Below are 16,590 nucleotides of genomic sequence, written 5' to 3'. Positions count from 1 at the left end.
TTGTTGAACCTCAGACCATTCAACCGTCTGGTAACACACTTCAAAATAGACAACATTATTTGCAAACATGGATGGATGAGTCAAAAAGAGACGTATACCTTGTGCCATACATTGAGGGGTAGGTGTTGTTATATGTGGTCAGTTCACTATTATAGTTTCCTTAATTAGTTGAATAAATATTTGTCCTTCGTGATAGGTCGCACTGGCAGTTGATGGTCATCATTCCCAAACAATGTAAAATTATATGGTTTTGTTCGTTGCACAGGAGGATGAAAAATGACTTGAGAACCATGCTTCAAGGGTAAGTGTTTCTCCAAAAATGACTTTGAATTTGATGTTCACCTTCAAATTTTATGATAAAATAGTCATATTAATTATACTTTGTGTTTTCAATCTGTACAGAGTTATTGGTAAATCTCGTGGTCAACTGGTTCAAATTTTGTATCCAAAGGTTGTAAGTCATTTATAGTTTCTAATTCATTTTCTATGTTATTGAATGATCTAAATTCTTACCTATTTAGTTTGTGATTTTAGTGTAATCAGCAGCTAGATTCATGGGAATGTGGCTTCTATGTGATGCGTTGGATTAAGACCATCATTCGAGCTGTCATTACAGATGACTGGAATGAGGTAATGATGTATACCTTCAATACATTACAAATCAAATTCATCTTCAACATATATGAAACCATAATGAATCTTTCTTGAATTTTGCAGCGCTTCAAGAGTACATTGCCTATTCTAGAGGACACAATTAAACAGATAAGGCAGGAGTGGACCGCTTATCTTCTGCAAAGATGGAGTTAGGAATAGTTTTATTTCTTGTTGAACATTGTTTAGTTTTAGTTTTAGTATAAGTTTTATGTTGATAGTTTTGGTAGTGGATTGAACTCCACATTAAGTAGAACTTTGTTTATATGAAACGCATATTTATATTATTGCAAAATTGTTCTGGAACATTTTTCTGCTTTTCAGGTGTGATTTTATTGAAAAAATAAATTAATTTTTTTAAAAAAAATGCCTAGTAGACGTCAGTTAGTGCACAGTCGGACACCTATAGACGTCTGACAGTGCACAAACGGACATCCAACCCCCCAGCCCCTACCACAAACAATTCAGCCAGGTAGACGTCGAGGGAGGGAGGAGCTAGACGTCTATATAGACGTCTGGCCTGACACAGCGGACGTCTATATAGACGTCCGATCTGACACCACGGACTTTTATATAGACGTCCGATGTGAACCCCCCGACGTCTGAGTAACGTCACCCACAAAGACGTCGGGGCAACGTCGAACGTCAAAAGGCCAAAAGAACGGACGTCTAAAGCCCTTTCTGCACTAGTGAATGTTTTAAAACTTTTCGCAAAATCAATGTTTAATAACTATTGCGAGTGTTAGTTAAACTGCAATAGTTGTTAAATGCTTGTGTTTTTAAGCAAGTGTTTAGGAAAATGTTTTAAATAGGAAAGACAATAACACAAACATTTTTATTACTAGTTCACTCAACTTGAGTTGCGTCCAAATCTCCCTTAAGAACTCTTAAGGGATTCCATTAATCTTATCCAAGATTACAAACGAGTATCAAGCACTCGTAGTATACACTAACTGTTATTAACCACTCTTGGTTCCTAAGTATTGTAAACCACTCCTTGTTTCCTTAGTCATTCTTGACTAATTAGAGTTTAATCACTCATAGTATCAATCCTAGACAACCGTCTAGGACGATTAACTTTCATGAGCTAAACAATACAAGTGTTTTAATTCTCATTAGAATATCCAAACACAATTAGTGTTTGATTACAAGTACATATTTGAGTAACTCTCAAAGAGAGGATAAGTACAATATAATGAAATATGGTAACTTGAGAGATTTTATTTTGTTATATGAACAAACTCAAACTATGAGCATAATGATACAATGATAACAAAAGTTCTTGTATTCTCTTGTGTGAGTCCTTCTTATATAGGTTTCTTCGAGAGATTACCGTTATTTAGAGAGAGTTGACTTCTTGAGAGTAGATGACTTCTCATATGAAGATATGTACTTTTTTATGCCTTGAGAAGAGCAACATTATTTTTGTAGTGCTAATTTGTACGTCTATGGCAGGACAAAAAGCTTTAGGAAAAATTTTAGGAGTTTCTTCTTATTTCACAACATCTTTCTGATCCACATGCAATGCTTTTGAATAGATCTTGGTCTTGTCAATATTTGTACAGATAAAGAGAGAAAAAGCAGGGCAGAAAAAATGTAGTATATACATGCATTTAATGTTTTATACGTTGATAGAAAGTTGAAGCATGATTCATAATATAAGCGTTTAGTGCAAGTCTGAGCTTTTTCAAAGTAGTATCAATTGATAAGATATGTAGTGTTTACTACTCCTTTCTCTTAGATTTGCTTTGTCAAATATTGTTTAACATTTTATAATTGACACATATGGTTTATCTTACAAGCATTTAATAAAAACTCTATACTTCACTAAACAATATTTCATTAAATGTTATTTGTTAAACTTCAAAACTCAAGATACAAAACAGTCTATTCCCTTTAAAAGATCTTGTCTTAACAATTTCTAGGTACCTAATGAAGCTAACCATGTTAGTGTGGCCATTTGATCAAGGGAATGGTAAGAAACAGGATTATATTTGGTAGACAGGTTTGTAGAGCTTTTGGTACCATGGGACTCTAATGGTGGTATAAGGTGTGGTTTTCACTTGACAATTATTAGGTTACTCAGACTGGTTTTCAATATACGTAATCTTCCAAAAGATAAGTCTTGACATTTGGTGTGTATTGTTACTTTGTTGAATTGGTATAATTATAATGTTGATTTTGGATTGATATGTTCCTTTTTATCATTAGGCCTTTTATAAATTTTACATGATTGTTTGACTTCTCAATTAGCTTACCCTTGCATTTTGTTTTGTCTATCTTCTACCTTGCGATGATTATGTAACTATGTCACTTGAGAGCAGATTCTATGATTGAAGAAAGTCATTTGTTGGGAAGCAAAGATCAGGTAAATACTTAAGGAGAAGCGGGAGATGTAGGAAGTTCTTCCAAATGATATTTTAAAATAATGAAATATGCATTTCTATGTATCTTTCATTTTCTCTAAGTCTTTCATTTGTGTTGTGAAATTATAAACATTACTCAATGGTAAATTGAAATGAATACGCTTATCCTTATTTACTTCGTATCAATCTATTTTCAACAATGATTATAAATGGTTTTACTAAAGAATGGGAATTGATGCAAAGTACAACGGGTTAAGCATAATAGCATCCTAGATTTGGGATGTTACCCATATCCTTTTTTTTAATTCATTGTTTCTTATTTTACTTAAATAACACAAATTCAATAACTCTATAGTCCTTAGACACAATAAGAAATCATCCTAAATGCTAAATATAGGGCACATTGACAATCACAATGAACAATCTACAATACCCATCTTTTTAACTACAATTCCTCTTTCACCCCTTATTTAGGTGTTATATACTCTGCCTAGGTAGTAGATAAAGCCACCAATGGTTGCAAAGTAGATTTCAAACAAATTGTAGTACCAATAATGTAAAAGCATAGCTGAAAAGTGACTTTCTAGTGTCAACATTCCCTACATAATCAACATCTACAAACTGGTCTATAGTAGCTTTGTCATGGGCAGACAACCTATACACTAAATGAGACAATATTATTCCATTCAGATATATCAGTGTCCACTTCAAAGCATCCTAATTAGTATGTCTCAGATCTGCCATGGCCCTACTAAACATACTAACAACATGCACTAGATCTGTTTATTACAAACTATCTCATAAATTATACTCCCTATTCTATTGGGATATGAAGTAGTCTTCATCATCCTTTTTTCTTCTCTATACCATGAGTTTGGGTAACTAAGAGCTTTGTATGGTGTCTCAAAAGTGCTCCCATATGTTTATATTCATGCATCTTAACCCTCTTAATCACTTTCTCTAAGTAGCCATGTTGATACAAACATATATCTGACAAGTGTGATTATTACCTATTATTCACACTTATTAGAATTCTTTATTTGTCTTTTATCATTTATTTTTTGTTGAATTCCTTGAAAAGATGCAAGACTTGTATATAGGTGTTATAGATATAGATACTAATATGTTTTTGGGTTATTTTGCAGGAAATTGGAAGATTAGAGCTTATTAAAGTGTTGTTGCCAGAAGTTGGCTCGCCTAGTGAGTCTTCTCCACTCTCCCAATGAGAGCTTGGCAACACTAGCCCAACCAAAACGCCCATCGAGTTGGAAAAAGTCACGTGTCTACGAAGCTACCTCTCACCCAACGAGAGGATTTGGTGGCCCAACGAGAAAATACTTTTTGGTGACCCTTTAAAGTGTTGAGAGTTGAAGAAAAAAATAGATTTTGGACATGAGAACGCAATTGAAGCTCAAGACACAGGTTGAGGCACTTCTAGGGCTCAAGAACTCCATCTTCCTTCATCCTTTTCCTCATTCCACTACAATCTTGTGTTTTAGATGTATAGGAGTAACTAAACTCTATTTTATTGGAGTTGAATGTAATGTATCTAAACTATTTGTAGTTCTTTCTATTCAATAGAATATCTTTCATATTTCTTATGCTTTATCCTTTTTATTTAGATGATAGAATATCTATACTATTTGGTAGCATGTAATCATTAGAAAATGTTTTGGAACCTAGATATGGATAGAACAACCAAAAGGCTTGGCTCTAGACGTAGACCAAGGCTCTTGGTCATTCAAGACATTTTTTCTTAAGCAAATCTTGTGTTTGAATATATAAAGGATTAGTATTTTAACATAAAGGTTTAGAACTTATCTCTAAGGAATTAGGGGTTGTATACTTGTAATGTGAATGCTTGAATATGTTAGAGATATATGGATGAGTGCTTAGATTTTGGGCCATGAAGTCCAACCCCGATGAGTCTTTACCCATATCATTTTATAATCTTTATATTCAGTAACTTTATATGTTTGTAGTATATTTGAACCCATCATTGTTTATATTCATTGCTTAAACTAGTAAGTAATACAATTACCTAAACAAACACAAATACCTTGGGAGACAATATTTGGACTTACAATCTGTATTACTTGAACGATTTTGGTGCACTTGCCAAGGAGTTAACAGTGTCTGAACTGTTTGATCTCTTTGTATGTTAATCTATAATATATGTCTCACAAGACCAAGATCCTTCATTAAAACTCCAATCTTTTTTTTAGCTTCTCTAATTCATTTTTGTACTAGCTAATTATAATGATATCTTATATATATAAGATCAAGAGCAACAAAAACTCTTTTTTTTAAGAATGTAGACGTAATTATCATAACTACTTCTCTCAAATCTTGTCTATCTTAGGAAGTCATCAAATCTCTTCTACCATTACCTTAAACTTATCTTTTAGCCATACAATAATCTCTTCAAACAACATACCTTTCCTTCTTCTTCAAAAAAAACCCCTTAGGTTGTTGCGTGTAGATGATCTCCTCCAAGATTCCATGTAGAAAAGTTATCCTCACGTCCAACTGTTCCAACACCAGATTGTACTAGTTAACAATGGACATCAATATCCTTATTGGACAATGTTTTATCACATGCGAGAATATCTCATTATAATTACCCCATCCACTTGTATAAAAAAAATTTCCATCAGTCTAACATTGAATCTTTTTCCTTTTGCTTGAACATCCAATTGCATCCTATAAGGTGGTTTAGTGGTAATGTTGGAAGGGAGGGTGAAAGATTTTCTGTGTTTAACTCCCCCACTGACATTTAGGAGTTATAAGATTAGCTTGAAGGATTTGGAAGAAAGGATTGAAGGGGTTATGAATTCAACTTCCCCCACTAACAAAACACTAACAACTAACATTTGTTGATAAATAAAAATCCTACCACCTTCTAGTTTGTTGGTAGATCAACAACCATCAACATGTGGTTCTTCCTGAAAGATTCAATCTCTTTCTCCACGACAACCAGCCATAATTGACCTTTTGGTCCTTCTATAACATCCTTGAAGCTTCTAGGCTCTAACCATTTATTTCCTCAATTGTTCTCAAAGCATAGTTGACAAAGTCAACATATCAAAACCTCTAGTGTAGGTTTGATTGTCCTATTCTCCCTATCATGCGTAAGCTAATGGATAAAGTCCACCTCTTTACGTTTAGGACTTGTCATGTAAGGGGTAGAGGGTTGGTACACATTATTTGATGCATTATCGCCTCACACCACTTGATAGTTTGATCCATCGCCAAAAGGCTTAACCTCAACATTGATTTTATCTTTCCTTTTCTTTCACTAGTGGAAAAATAACATTTTATGACGACCATATTATAACGTAGTTATGGAAATCAGTTATAATATCCAACACGGTGGCAAACTTGTAAATAATTTTAAAACATGAAGACCATATTATAACGTAGTTATGAATATCAGTCATAATATAAAACGCGGTGGCAAATTTGTAAATAAGTTTAAAACATATTATAACGAAATTATACACATTTTTCATAACACATGAGTGGATGGAAAATTTTGGTAATATATTATGCCTGGTTTTGAAAAACCGGTCATAATATCTCTCGCATTTCACCTTGTGAAAACCTAATAACTTATTCCTTCTATCTCGTCAACCTTGCACCACAGTTTAGCCGTCTTGACTCCATCAACGGGCTGCTTACTCTGAAGCATCTTCACACAGAAACCCCAGCTCGTAGGGGCACCATCAGGTTTCTCGGTTGTAACACTTCATCACAAGAGAACATCTTCATTCAACATTTCCTCTCTCGCGAGAAACACTCTAATTTTCACAGATTCAATCATTTCACTCTTGTGAAGCTTCTCACACACTCTCTCTCACACTCAAGAGAGAGAGAGAGAGTTTTTAAGTTGTAAGTCTCCATTTCTCTTCACATATCTACATTTTCGCTTCACTCATCATCCAATCACATCTTTTTCTCACATACCTTCATCTTTTTCGCCTTTACCTTCGATTCCACCGATTGAAACATCATTTTCTAAATTTTCCACCGATTATAATCCCTTTCCACCGACTAAACATTGATTTACACTGATCAATCGGTCAGTTTAGGGTTTCTACTCCATCTTAAGGTTTTTCGCATTGAATCCTAAGCATAACTTCTCGCTTAGAGTTCTCTTATGTTCGTCTTTGATTCTCTCTCGATCTCAAGCTTGTTCTCAAGTTTCTACTCCATTCCACTACGTCTTCTCTCTGAGGAAGCTTAAGGAGGTCCAAATCGTGTTCGCGTTGCTTCGATCGGCTTCTCCTCAAGTCGTCTTCCATCAACTCGTTGCTTCGAAGTTGTTGTCGGGGTGGATGGCTTGCTTGTAGTGGTGTTGAGGCAGTGTGACATTGTTATAAGGTACATGGTTTCTTGGGTTAATGTGATTTGAGGGTTAATGACCATAAACTCTGTTTGCGTTAGAAATTGAAACGGTGCAACTCTGTTTTGGCTTTCATTGGTCTATTTGCTTGTATGTTATGTATATGATATGTGTGTAATGACTGGAACCTATTACTGACTTAGTTTTACATTGGATAGGCCGTGTAGCTGTAGGGTAGAGTATTAAATCCTATTTGGCTGCTGAAATTATCTGGGCACTGTAAATGTAAACTTCATTAGCATGTGAAAATTATTAGGACAAAGAAACTGTCTCTGATATGAATGCTTTAGATTTGTTGTTTGGCTTAGTAAAATGTTATTATTAGGTACTACTTTGTGCAGATATCTGGAAATTTAACTTCATTGCTGAGCAGAATGTACTGAAGTACATTGCTTGAACTAATATTTTGTTTGGCTTGTATCCTATGGCTGGTTTTGTTTCTCCAAGTTTGCGGGTGGATATTGTTTCATAGCTGTGTTGTTTCGATTAAAGTGTATGTATGTCCATTTGATTATTTCATAGATGGTTTTGTATTCTTTTTATTTCTATTTCATGCTAAAATATTTTGTTGTCTATGTGAGGATAGAAAGACGTGAACATCTTTAACTTTCAATGTTTTAAATTTAAGTTTTGATTATTGCAGGATGGTGCAAAGAAAGGTCATGATGTCCTGGTTTTCATATATGGAGCAGTTCTTTTGATCAGTCAAGTGTTTGAGACAATTACAGAACTTGGCAATGAAGGGGTTCAAGGATTTGATCCTCTAGCTCATACATCTGCCTTGCTCTTAAGTAATTCTCTTGATTCTTCATTCTTCACTTTTTTATGAACTTCAGTGCAAATAATCTCCACTTGTAGGAGCAGTAAATAAGAAGGTGGAATGCAATTGTGTGTTATATCAAAGTGAATTGTTTTATTGAATCAGTTTTAAATCCAAGAAGTTTACAATTTATGACTTTAATTACCCATTTGATCCCTATAGTTGCCAAAATAGTGAATTAGGTCAATAGACTATAGCTTATTCATCATTTGATCTTACCATCTTATTATGGGTGGTTATGCTAGCCCTTATTTCCCTTGTTTCTGTTAACATTTTCTCTAGTTGAATGAATCCATAATATGAATCTCTTTGTTATCCATCAGATTGAGATGCATTAGTTTAATAAAAATAAGCAGACCCAGGAGTTGAATTACTTTGTATTTCTGGTTTCATGCTGAGGCTTAAGAGGAATGGCTCTGAATTGATGGGTGTTCTGATCGTGTTCCTGTCCTCTCAAATGAAGAAAATCAGTTTCCTTTGTAATCTTGATGACAAGAATAACAATTTCAAGCCATCAATAAAGTTAATCAAGGCTTTTTTTAATGCTATAATATGGCTTGATTGTCATTATAATAAAGTTTATTCTTTATTAAAATTAAAACAAAATAATTTGAGGGCATTTGATTATATATAATTACCAGAGATGTCAGCCATCTAAAGTTTAATTTCTTTAATTTTGTTTTGGATCAATTTAGGTATCCTATTCCTAACTATTCATGCAATATCAGGTCTGGGTTGCCTACAAAGAATCTAGTTGGGTTTCTGTAGTCTTCTGGATAATTCTACTAATATGTTTTGGCATGTTTGTTCTCACAATTTTAATTTTTCTCATTGGTCGGTGATTAAAATTAGTTATCATCAGAAAATACCTTTCAAGAACTTTGACTAGCTATATTTTTATGACAGATTCTAGTTTTCAATGAACAACTATTTAGTTTTTAACTATACACTAATTTGGATATCAACTTTAGTCTTTTAGAGAAAATTATGAATAATTTATATATTTTAACAGAAATGTGATTGTACATGTATTAGAGCTTATTACTGGGATATTCTAGAAAAGAGTGATTTATAATTTTCTTGTTAAGATTATGATAGAACTGATTCTTCTTACTTGCAAGAGCAGAGTTATAGTTTATGCCAATTAACAACACATGCATATAGACAGATAAATTTTGTGGTTGACATTTGATTTACTTTCCAAAATTTTCAGCATTATTACTTACTTCTGCATCGTATGGCAACTGTTTTAATTTTTTTTATGCTTGGTTAAAATTTGCAGGATGTGCTGGAGAATAGCAAACCTTATGAACGTTAAGCTATAATCAAAGAATTAACTGGGCAAATAGTGCAGATGAGCCAGCAGAAGTTTACCTCTGATGTTATAGAAAAGTCTCTAGCAAAGGAGAAGAATTGATGTGATTTTGTATTGGGGTTTTTAGTTCAGTTACTCTGAACTAAAAAATAGTTCAGTTCAGTTTGAACTATTTTTTAGTTCATTGTAGTTTTCCTAAACTGGTTTATAGTTAACTATAAACTTTTATACAGTCCAATATAATGCAGTTTGCCCACCCCTAGTCATATGAAGGACACTTCAAGATTGATTTCTGTTGACATTAGGCCTAGAACAATTTATCAGGTGAAGTCAACTGCTGCAGTTTAAGTCTTAATTCATGTGTAATGTACACAGAAACTTGGCTACAGTCTAGTAATGTATGTAAATTAATGTAATATTTGGATTTAATGTATAGTTTGATCTATAAATAATGTATTAAATATTATTATACAATTTAATGTTTGAAACAAATTCTATTATATTATTTCAATTGAATTTGTTCATTTGAAGCTATATTGATTATAAATTGATTGGATGAGATGAAGGAATATGATTATAATTTCATTGGATGTCAATTGTAATAATCAATTTTTTTTAAAAAAACATATATTATGACGTACTAAACATATATACGTAATAATGGATCACATATTATAATGTATTAACACATCTACGTCATAATATCTTTCGCCATATTATAACGGACAAATGAAAATTTGTCATAATAAACTGCGCATATTGTGATTGATTTCAGAAACTACGTTATAATATATTCAAGCTATTATGACGTAGGTTTCTGCTACGTTATAAAATGCGCAGACTTACTATAACGCCCAAAACTATGTCCCCAATAACTACGTTATAATATATCATTTTTGTACGTTATAAAATGTCATTTTTCCACTAGTATTTGGATCTCTATACACATCCTTGTTAACAAAACATTTGGTCTCTCCAACTCCAACCTTCATAACATGTATCCCTTCATAAATTTTTCATATCAAATGAAAATAGCCTCTCACCCTATGCCTCTAGTTTATCCTTCTTGACATGTACAACCAAACATCCTTATATTCTCACAATTTAGAAGTCTTTCAATTCATGTATTTCTATAGGAGTCTTGCAATTTAGAGTAGATGATAAATTATTGTTTGTTAGGTAGACAATCACTAGTACAAAATGGGCTTTTAAACTCGCACAATAGACCTCGGTTTACACCAAACCGCTGTCTATTCAGACACGGTGGCAGTTTTGTAATTAACGAGACCTTATAGGCCTCGGTTCAGACTTGACCGGTGCCAAAAAAGGTTACTACTTCGGTTGTGAAAGCAACCGGTGCCTAATTAGTAGTTTCTGACACGGTTAAAAAAAAACCGGTGCCAAAAAGGGGTATACTGCATCGGTTGGTAGGAGGGACCGAGGCGTATCATCCTCTACTGCCTCGGGCCAGAAGCACCGAGGCATATAACCCTCTTATTTCCCCAAATATTCGCGAAAACCTACCCTCACTCTCGCTCTCGCGCCTCCCTCCTCTCACCTCGCCTCCCTCTTGCTCTCGCGCCTCCCTCCCCTCACCTCGCCTCCCTCTCGCTCTCGCGCCTCCCTCCCCTCACCTCACCTCCCTCTCGCTCTTGCGCCTCCCTCCCCTCACCTCGCCTCCCTCGCTCTCGCGCCTCCCTCTCGCTCTCGCGCCTCCCTCCCCTCACCTCGCCTCCCTCTCGCTCTCGCGCCTCCCTCCCCTCACCTCGCCTCCCTCTCGCTCTCGCGCCTCCCTCCCCTCACCTCGCCTCCCTCGCTCTCGCGCCTCCCTCCCCTCACCTCGCCTCCCTCTCGCTCTCGCGCCTCCCTCGCTCTCTCCCCTCGGTCTCGCTCCGGCACTCTCTCGCTGGCTCGCTCCGTCGCTCTCTCGGTCTCCAAAATCTCCTGCGAGTGCGTCGCCTCTGGAGGGAAGAGCAAGCGGTGGTGGTGCGTCAATGGTGGCGGCGGTGATAGTGGTGGAGGTGGTGGTCAAATTAGGGTTTTTCTGATGTTGATGGTGGTGGTGCGAATCTGAGATTAGGGTCAGATTGGGGTAAAATTAGGGTCAGATTAGGGTTTTTCGAATCTGAGATTTTGTTTTACTTGCTTCTTTGAATCTGAGATTGGGGTTTTACTTGCTTCTTTGAATCTGATATTGGGGTATTACTTGCTTCTTTGAATCTGAGATTGGGGTAAAATTAGGGTCAGATGTGATGTTGCCTGTGTTAACTTTTCTGTGTTAATTTGCTTGAGGCACCAAAATTAAATTCTTCTTTTAATTTGCCATCATTTTCAAAGCAAGCTAATGTGTTCAGATCTACAAAAAGGGTGAGGGTTTTGCTTAATCTGAGTTCTCTCCTTCTTCAAAAACCCTACTGATAATGCATAACCAAAAAAAAAATAAAAACAAAGACCCTACTGCCTCGGTTTAGCCTCCAACCGAGGCAGTAGAAGGAGAAGAACAATCTCGGTTATCAGAACCGAGGCCGAATCGTACCATTTTTTGTCTCGTTCCAGAACCGAGGCATAAAGTTGATCACTTTTTACCTCGTCTGAATATGCCTCGGTTCAAAAACCGGTGCCTATTAGCGAATTTAACCGGTGCCATTTCCTTTAAATGTACTGGTGAATAGTGTTTGCTACTTTCCTACAAAAGGACTTTTTCAATCTAACTCCTAGAAGTATACATCTCACCCTCTCTAAGATGGTTTTGTTCATCTTCTTAGTCAACCCATTTTATTATGGTGCACTTGTAATCAACTTTTGCCTTTTTATACCTTATGCCTGACAAAAGTCATTGAACACTCCTAAAACAAATTCCACGCATTGTTTGTCATTGGAACTTTTAGTTTGGTCCTCTATTGATTACTCATCATGGTGTGCTACTCCTTAAACTATTGAAAAGTCTCAATCTTACTTTTTTGAAAGATATAAAATCACACCATTCTTGAGTAATTGTTTAAGTTAGTAAGGAAATATGACTCCAACTTGAGTTTGAGCTCATATTGGACCCACAAGTTTATAAGAGTATACTCAAAAGGTCTTCTGGACATATGTTTACCAGTCTCAAACTTCAATCTATGAGACTTTCCCAATACACAATGATCACAAAACTGCAACCTCTCCATTTTATCACCCCATAATAGGTTTTGTTTCTCTAGCAACACCAAACACTTTTCACTGATGTGTACCATTAGATGTCATAACTTCACCTAATCCTACATTGTTCGACTAGTCATAGACATATGCAAGGTCATTGTTGAATCGTCTAAGATGTACAAATGGTTCTTTTTCTCGCCTTAAGCTATAATATATGCTTCTTGTAGAATCTTTGTCATTCCTTGTTCCATCTTGGTTCTTAAACCACTTCGATTAAACATATTGATCGAAAAAAGATTCGTCTTAAGCTTTGGAATATACCTCACTTCTTGCAAAAGAATTTCCTTATCATCAAACATCTTTATTATAATAGACCTCATGCCTTGCACCTTACAGGCTTCACTGTTGCTAAGAATGATTAGGCATATTCTTCCAATTCTAAGGTCTCAAATACCTCTTTCACTAGAGACATGTGATAAGTGCATCTTGAGTCCATGATCCAACTCCTTTGTGCATTAGACACACTCCACCAACATCCCAACAAACTTACAACTATTAGACACTAAAGTGACCTCAACAAATTCTTTCCTAGAATGTGATTTTTCCTTTCTCATTTCTCTTCTTTTGTTGACAACTTATCTTGAAGTGGCCATTCTTGTGACAATCATAGCACTCAACTTCTAGTAGATTGTTTGATGAGTATTTCTTTGTCTTCATTCCCTTAAACTCATATATCTTAGGCAAGATGTTAAAAAGAAGCAAAATCTTATCTTCATCCTCACCTTCTCTAGGTTGTCAAAAATCTTATTAAAATTTGCTAGTTGTTCCCACATCATTTTTATATCAATCATCTAGAACAAACACAATTATTGTTTCCAATGAAGTTTGTGTGCCAAAAATTTAGTCATATACAAAAACTTCGCAAATATTTTCTCCCCACCAACTTCTTTTACTCTTTAACTAAGACACAAAATTATGGCTCCCTTGACTTTGTTGATCATATCAAACTTCTTTCAAGACATAAACACTAAATGCTCTTCTCACGTCTCATCACGACCTTGCTGTTTCAAGATGGCTTTCTACTTGGCCATATCTTTAACTTCTTAACTTTCTTTTTTTTATTAACACATACAACACCAATTACTGGGTCTCAACCATAACAATGCAAGAAAACTTAAAAATAAGATAAAAAGAAATCACTTAAAGATTCTATACACATAGACTAATTACAATATAGTCTGTTGTCTAAGCTCGTATAGGTCTTTATATAAATATCTTAAACTAAGATAATAACAAAAAATGTATATTTGATGTTTGCATCATTTAGATATATATGTAGATGGTAAACACATATTATCCATGACTTTGTGGTGGTAGGAAAGAATTTCAAGAAAATAATTTGAAGGAAAAAGAAACAAGTTTGTAACATTGAGAAATTGAAAAAATAAAATTAGAACGAGAATGAAAGTATGATATTTAAAAAGGATAATGATACTATACTAACTTTTTTTGACAACATTTTAACATCATTTACGTGTCATTATGTGCTTTATCCAAAATTACTTCACAATCAATGATAATAATCATAAACACCAACATGGATCAATCACATAATGATACGTAAATGATGTTAAAATGTTGTTAAAAAATGTTGTCAAAGTATCATTATCTGTTTAAAAAAGCTGCTATGCTTGTTAAATATTTTTACTTCATTTAATTATATTTTCTTTAAAATATCTTATTGGTAATTGAGTTTTAAGTTTTTATAACTCTAATTGCTTTATGTATTTACTCTTTAAATTGGTCTTTGATTTTTATATTTCTAAAATGATAAATTCAACCTTTTAACTCTTAAATGATGTAATTGTAATTATTTTTATGTTTAAATATGATATTTTTTAACTGTGTTTAAATTAAATCTATATGATATATAATTTTGAAATTTAATAACTATCGTATATTATTACATAAGTTGATAAAAGAACTAAATTCATTTTTTATTTAAAATTAATTGACTAATTTTTAAAATTAATGAATAAATGTAAGAAGGAAAAATATTTAACCCTTAATTTTTTATTCACTCGCACTAATCTCAACATAAATCCTTTATTAAGAGAAAGGAAACCAAAGCAAACGCACGACAGTTACCAAATCTAAAACGCCGTCGTTTCCATTCACGGAAGCTTGAAACGCCGCCGTCTGTATTTAAGTCTCGGTAAGTTTTGAAAGGTCACCGTTTCCATTCAGGTCTTGGAAGCTTCGAGATCCGCAGCTTTCTGGAGGAGACTGTTGGGGTCGTCTTCGAGGACCATCTGGATAGGGAAGGAGCCGAGGCCGTCGGCGATGGCGAGCATGATCCTCTTCATCTCCTCTCGGAACTCGTCGCGGTCCACGGTACCGCTCCGGTCGCCGTCGAATTTGTCGAAGATGGAGTCGTAGAGCGTGGCGAGCTGCTCCGGCGTAGTGGTCACGTCGATGCCGAAGTGCGTCTCGATGAGGCGCATGGACTCGAACGCCGTGCGGAGCTCCGACCGCGACAGGACGCCGTCGTTGTTGAGATCCAGCGCCACGAACTGCTCGTCCACGCTCTTCGCGAACGCGTCGTCGTCGTTGACGAAGTCACGCACGGTGGTGCCGTCGATTATTACCACTCCCATTCTGTTCTCTCTCACTTTCCCTCTAAAGATAAGTAGTCCTCCTTGTGACAGCGAACTATTTAATGCAAGATTTTATAAAGTATTTTTATAAAATTTTATTTATTCTAAGCGAATTCCATTTTATTATATATTTTTTATAAATTCTATTCTACAAGCAAAATGTTTCATCAAATTTACATTTGTATACTATGAAAGTTATTTTGATGATCGTGTTAAGTTACCAATTTTTTTTTTCAATTCAGGAATCTTAAATTTAAGATTCTCTTTATATCATGTTAATATATTTTAATAATTTTTTATGTTTAGTTGTTAAAATTCTAGTTATTAATATTAGCATTAAAAATGTTCCAATCCAATGATATTTTGTTGAGATTGGAAACCATTGGAAACCGTTGGAAAAGGGTGGCCATTAGATTATGCGTCGTCAGCTGCTGATTTTTTAAGAAAATCTATGGACGCAGTTTGATTTTGGGACACGAGATGGGGAAAATTTTGTACGGAAAAATGTTTTACTACCAAAAACACTTTTCTTCAGAAAAAGCCCTTCATTATAAATACTTTTTATATGATATAAATATTAGTTCTAGTATGATATAAGTATTAATATAAATTTGTTCACTAAATATAATGTTTGATAAATAAAATAAATTCTTTTCGGAGACATTTTTCCTTTTGTAATACGTCACATTTACCACGAGTTCATTGTCAAATGTTTATAAATATTTTTAACGGAAAAATATTATTCAAAATATAACTATTACAAATTTTTGTGAAAAATAGGAATAATGAAATAAATACACAAAACATGTAAAATAAATTATTAGAAATGAAATTATTCCGGCATATCAACTAAAATAAAACAAAATTAAAATAATAGATGTTTAAAATAAATTATTGATTAAAAAATACAAAATAATAGAAGAAATTATAAAATACTTGTGTGTAAATGACCTAAATAAAATTATTTAGAATACTATAGTAGTTATTTACTATGAGTGCTTATATTTTTCAAACCTTATTATATACTATAAAAAGAATATTTGTTTTTATTGAAATAAGACGAAAATCTTTGAGGTGAGTTGATGATTTTTGGAGATTAACTGTTTGGTTAGCGAATAAAGTTGAGTTTCAATAGAAATCAGATTCTCTGTTAAAAGATTATTTGATGCTTAAGTTAACAAGAAAGTATGAATCATAAAATATTTAGTATTAAGTGAAAGGCACACAAACACACACAC

At 34.3% G+C, this 16,590-nt stretch overlaps 1 protein-coding gene across 1 annotated transcript; it reads right to left on the bottom strand.

Moving 5' to 3' along the window:
* Window positions 1-14,737: 14,737 nt before the first annotated feature.
* LOC124839010 (Calcium-binding EF-hand family protein) lies at window positions 14,738-15,403 on the bottom strand. Its single transcript, XM_047314746.2, has one exon. The coding sequence runs from the start codon at window positions 15,350-15,352 to the stop codon at window positions 14,939-14,941; it is 414 nt and encodes a 137-aa protein (XP_047170702.1). The 5' UTR covers window positions 15,353-15,403; the 3' UTR covers window positions 14,738-14,938.
* Between the last annotated feature and the right edge of the window lie 1,187 nt (window positions 15,404-16,590).

Source organism: Vigna umbellata, chromosome 9, assembly GCF_029865625.1.
Source record: "Vigna umbellata cultivar VRB3 chromosome 9, Vumbellata_1.0, whole genome shotgun sequence".
NCBI lineage: Eukaryota > Viridiplantae > Streptophyta > Magnoliopsida > Fabales > Fabaceae > Vigna > Vigna umbellata.
Note: the sequence above shows the minus strand (reverse complement) of the source record. Positions and strands in the feature narration are given on the sequence as shown.

What these genes read in the sequence shown, in the direction of transcription:
- LOC124839010 (XM_047314746.2), bottom strand. Translation starts at nt 15,352, where the DNA reads ATGGGAGTGGTAATAATCGACGGCACCACCGTGCGTGACTTCGTCAAC.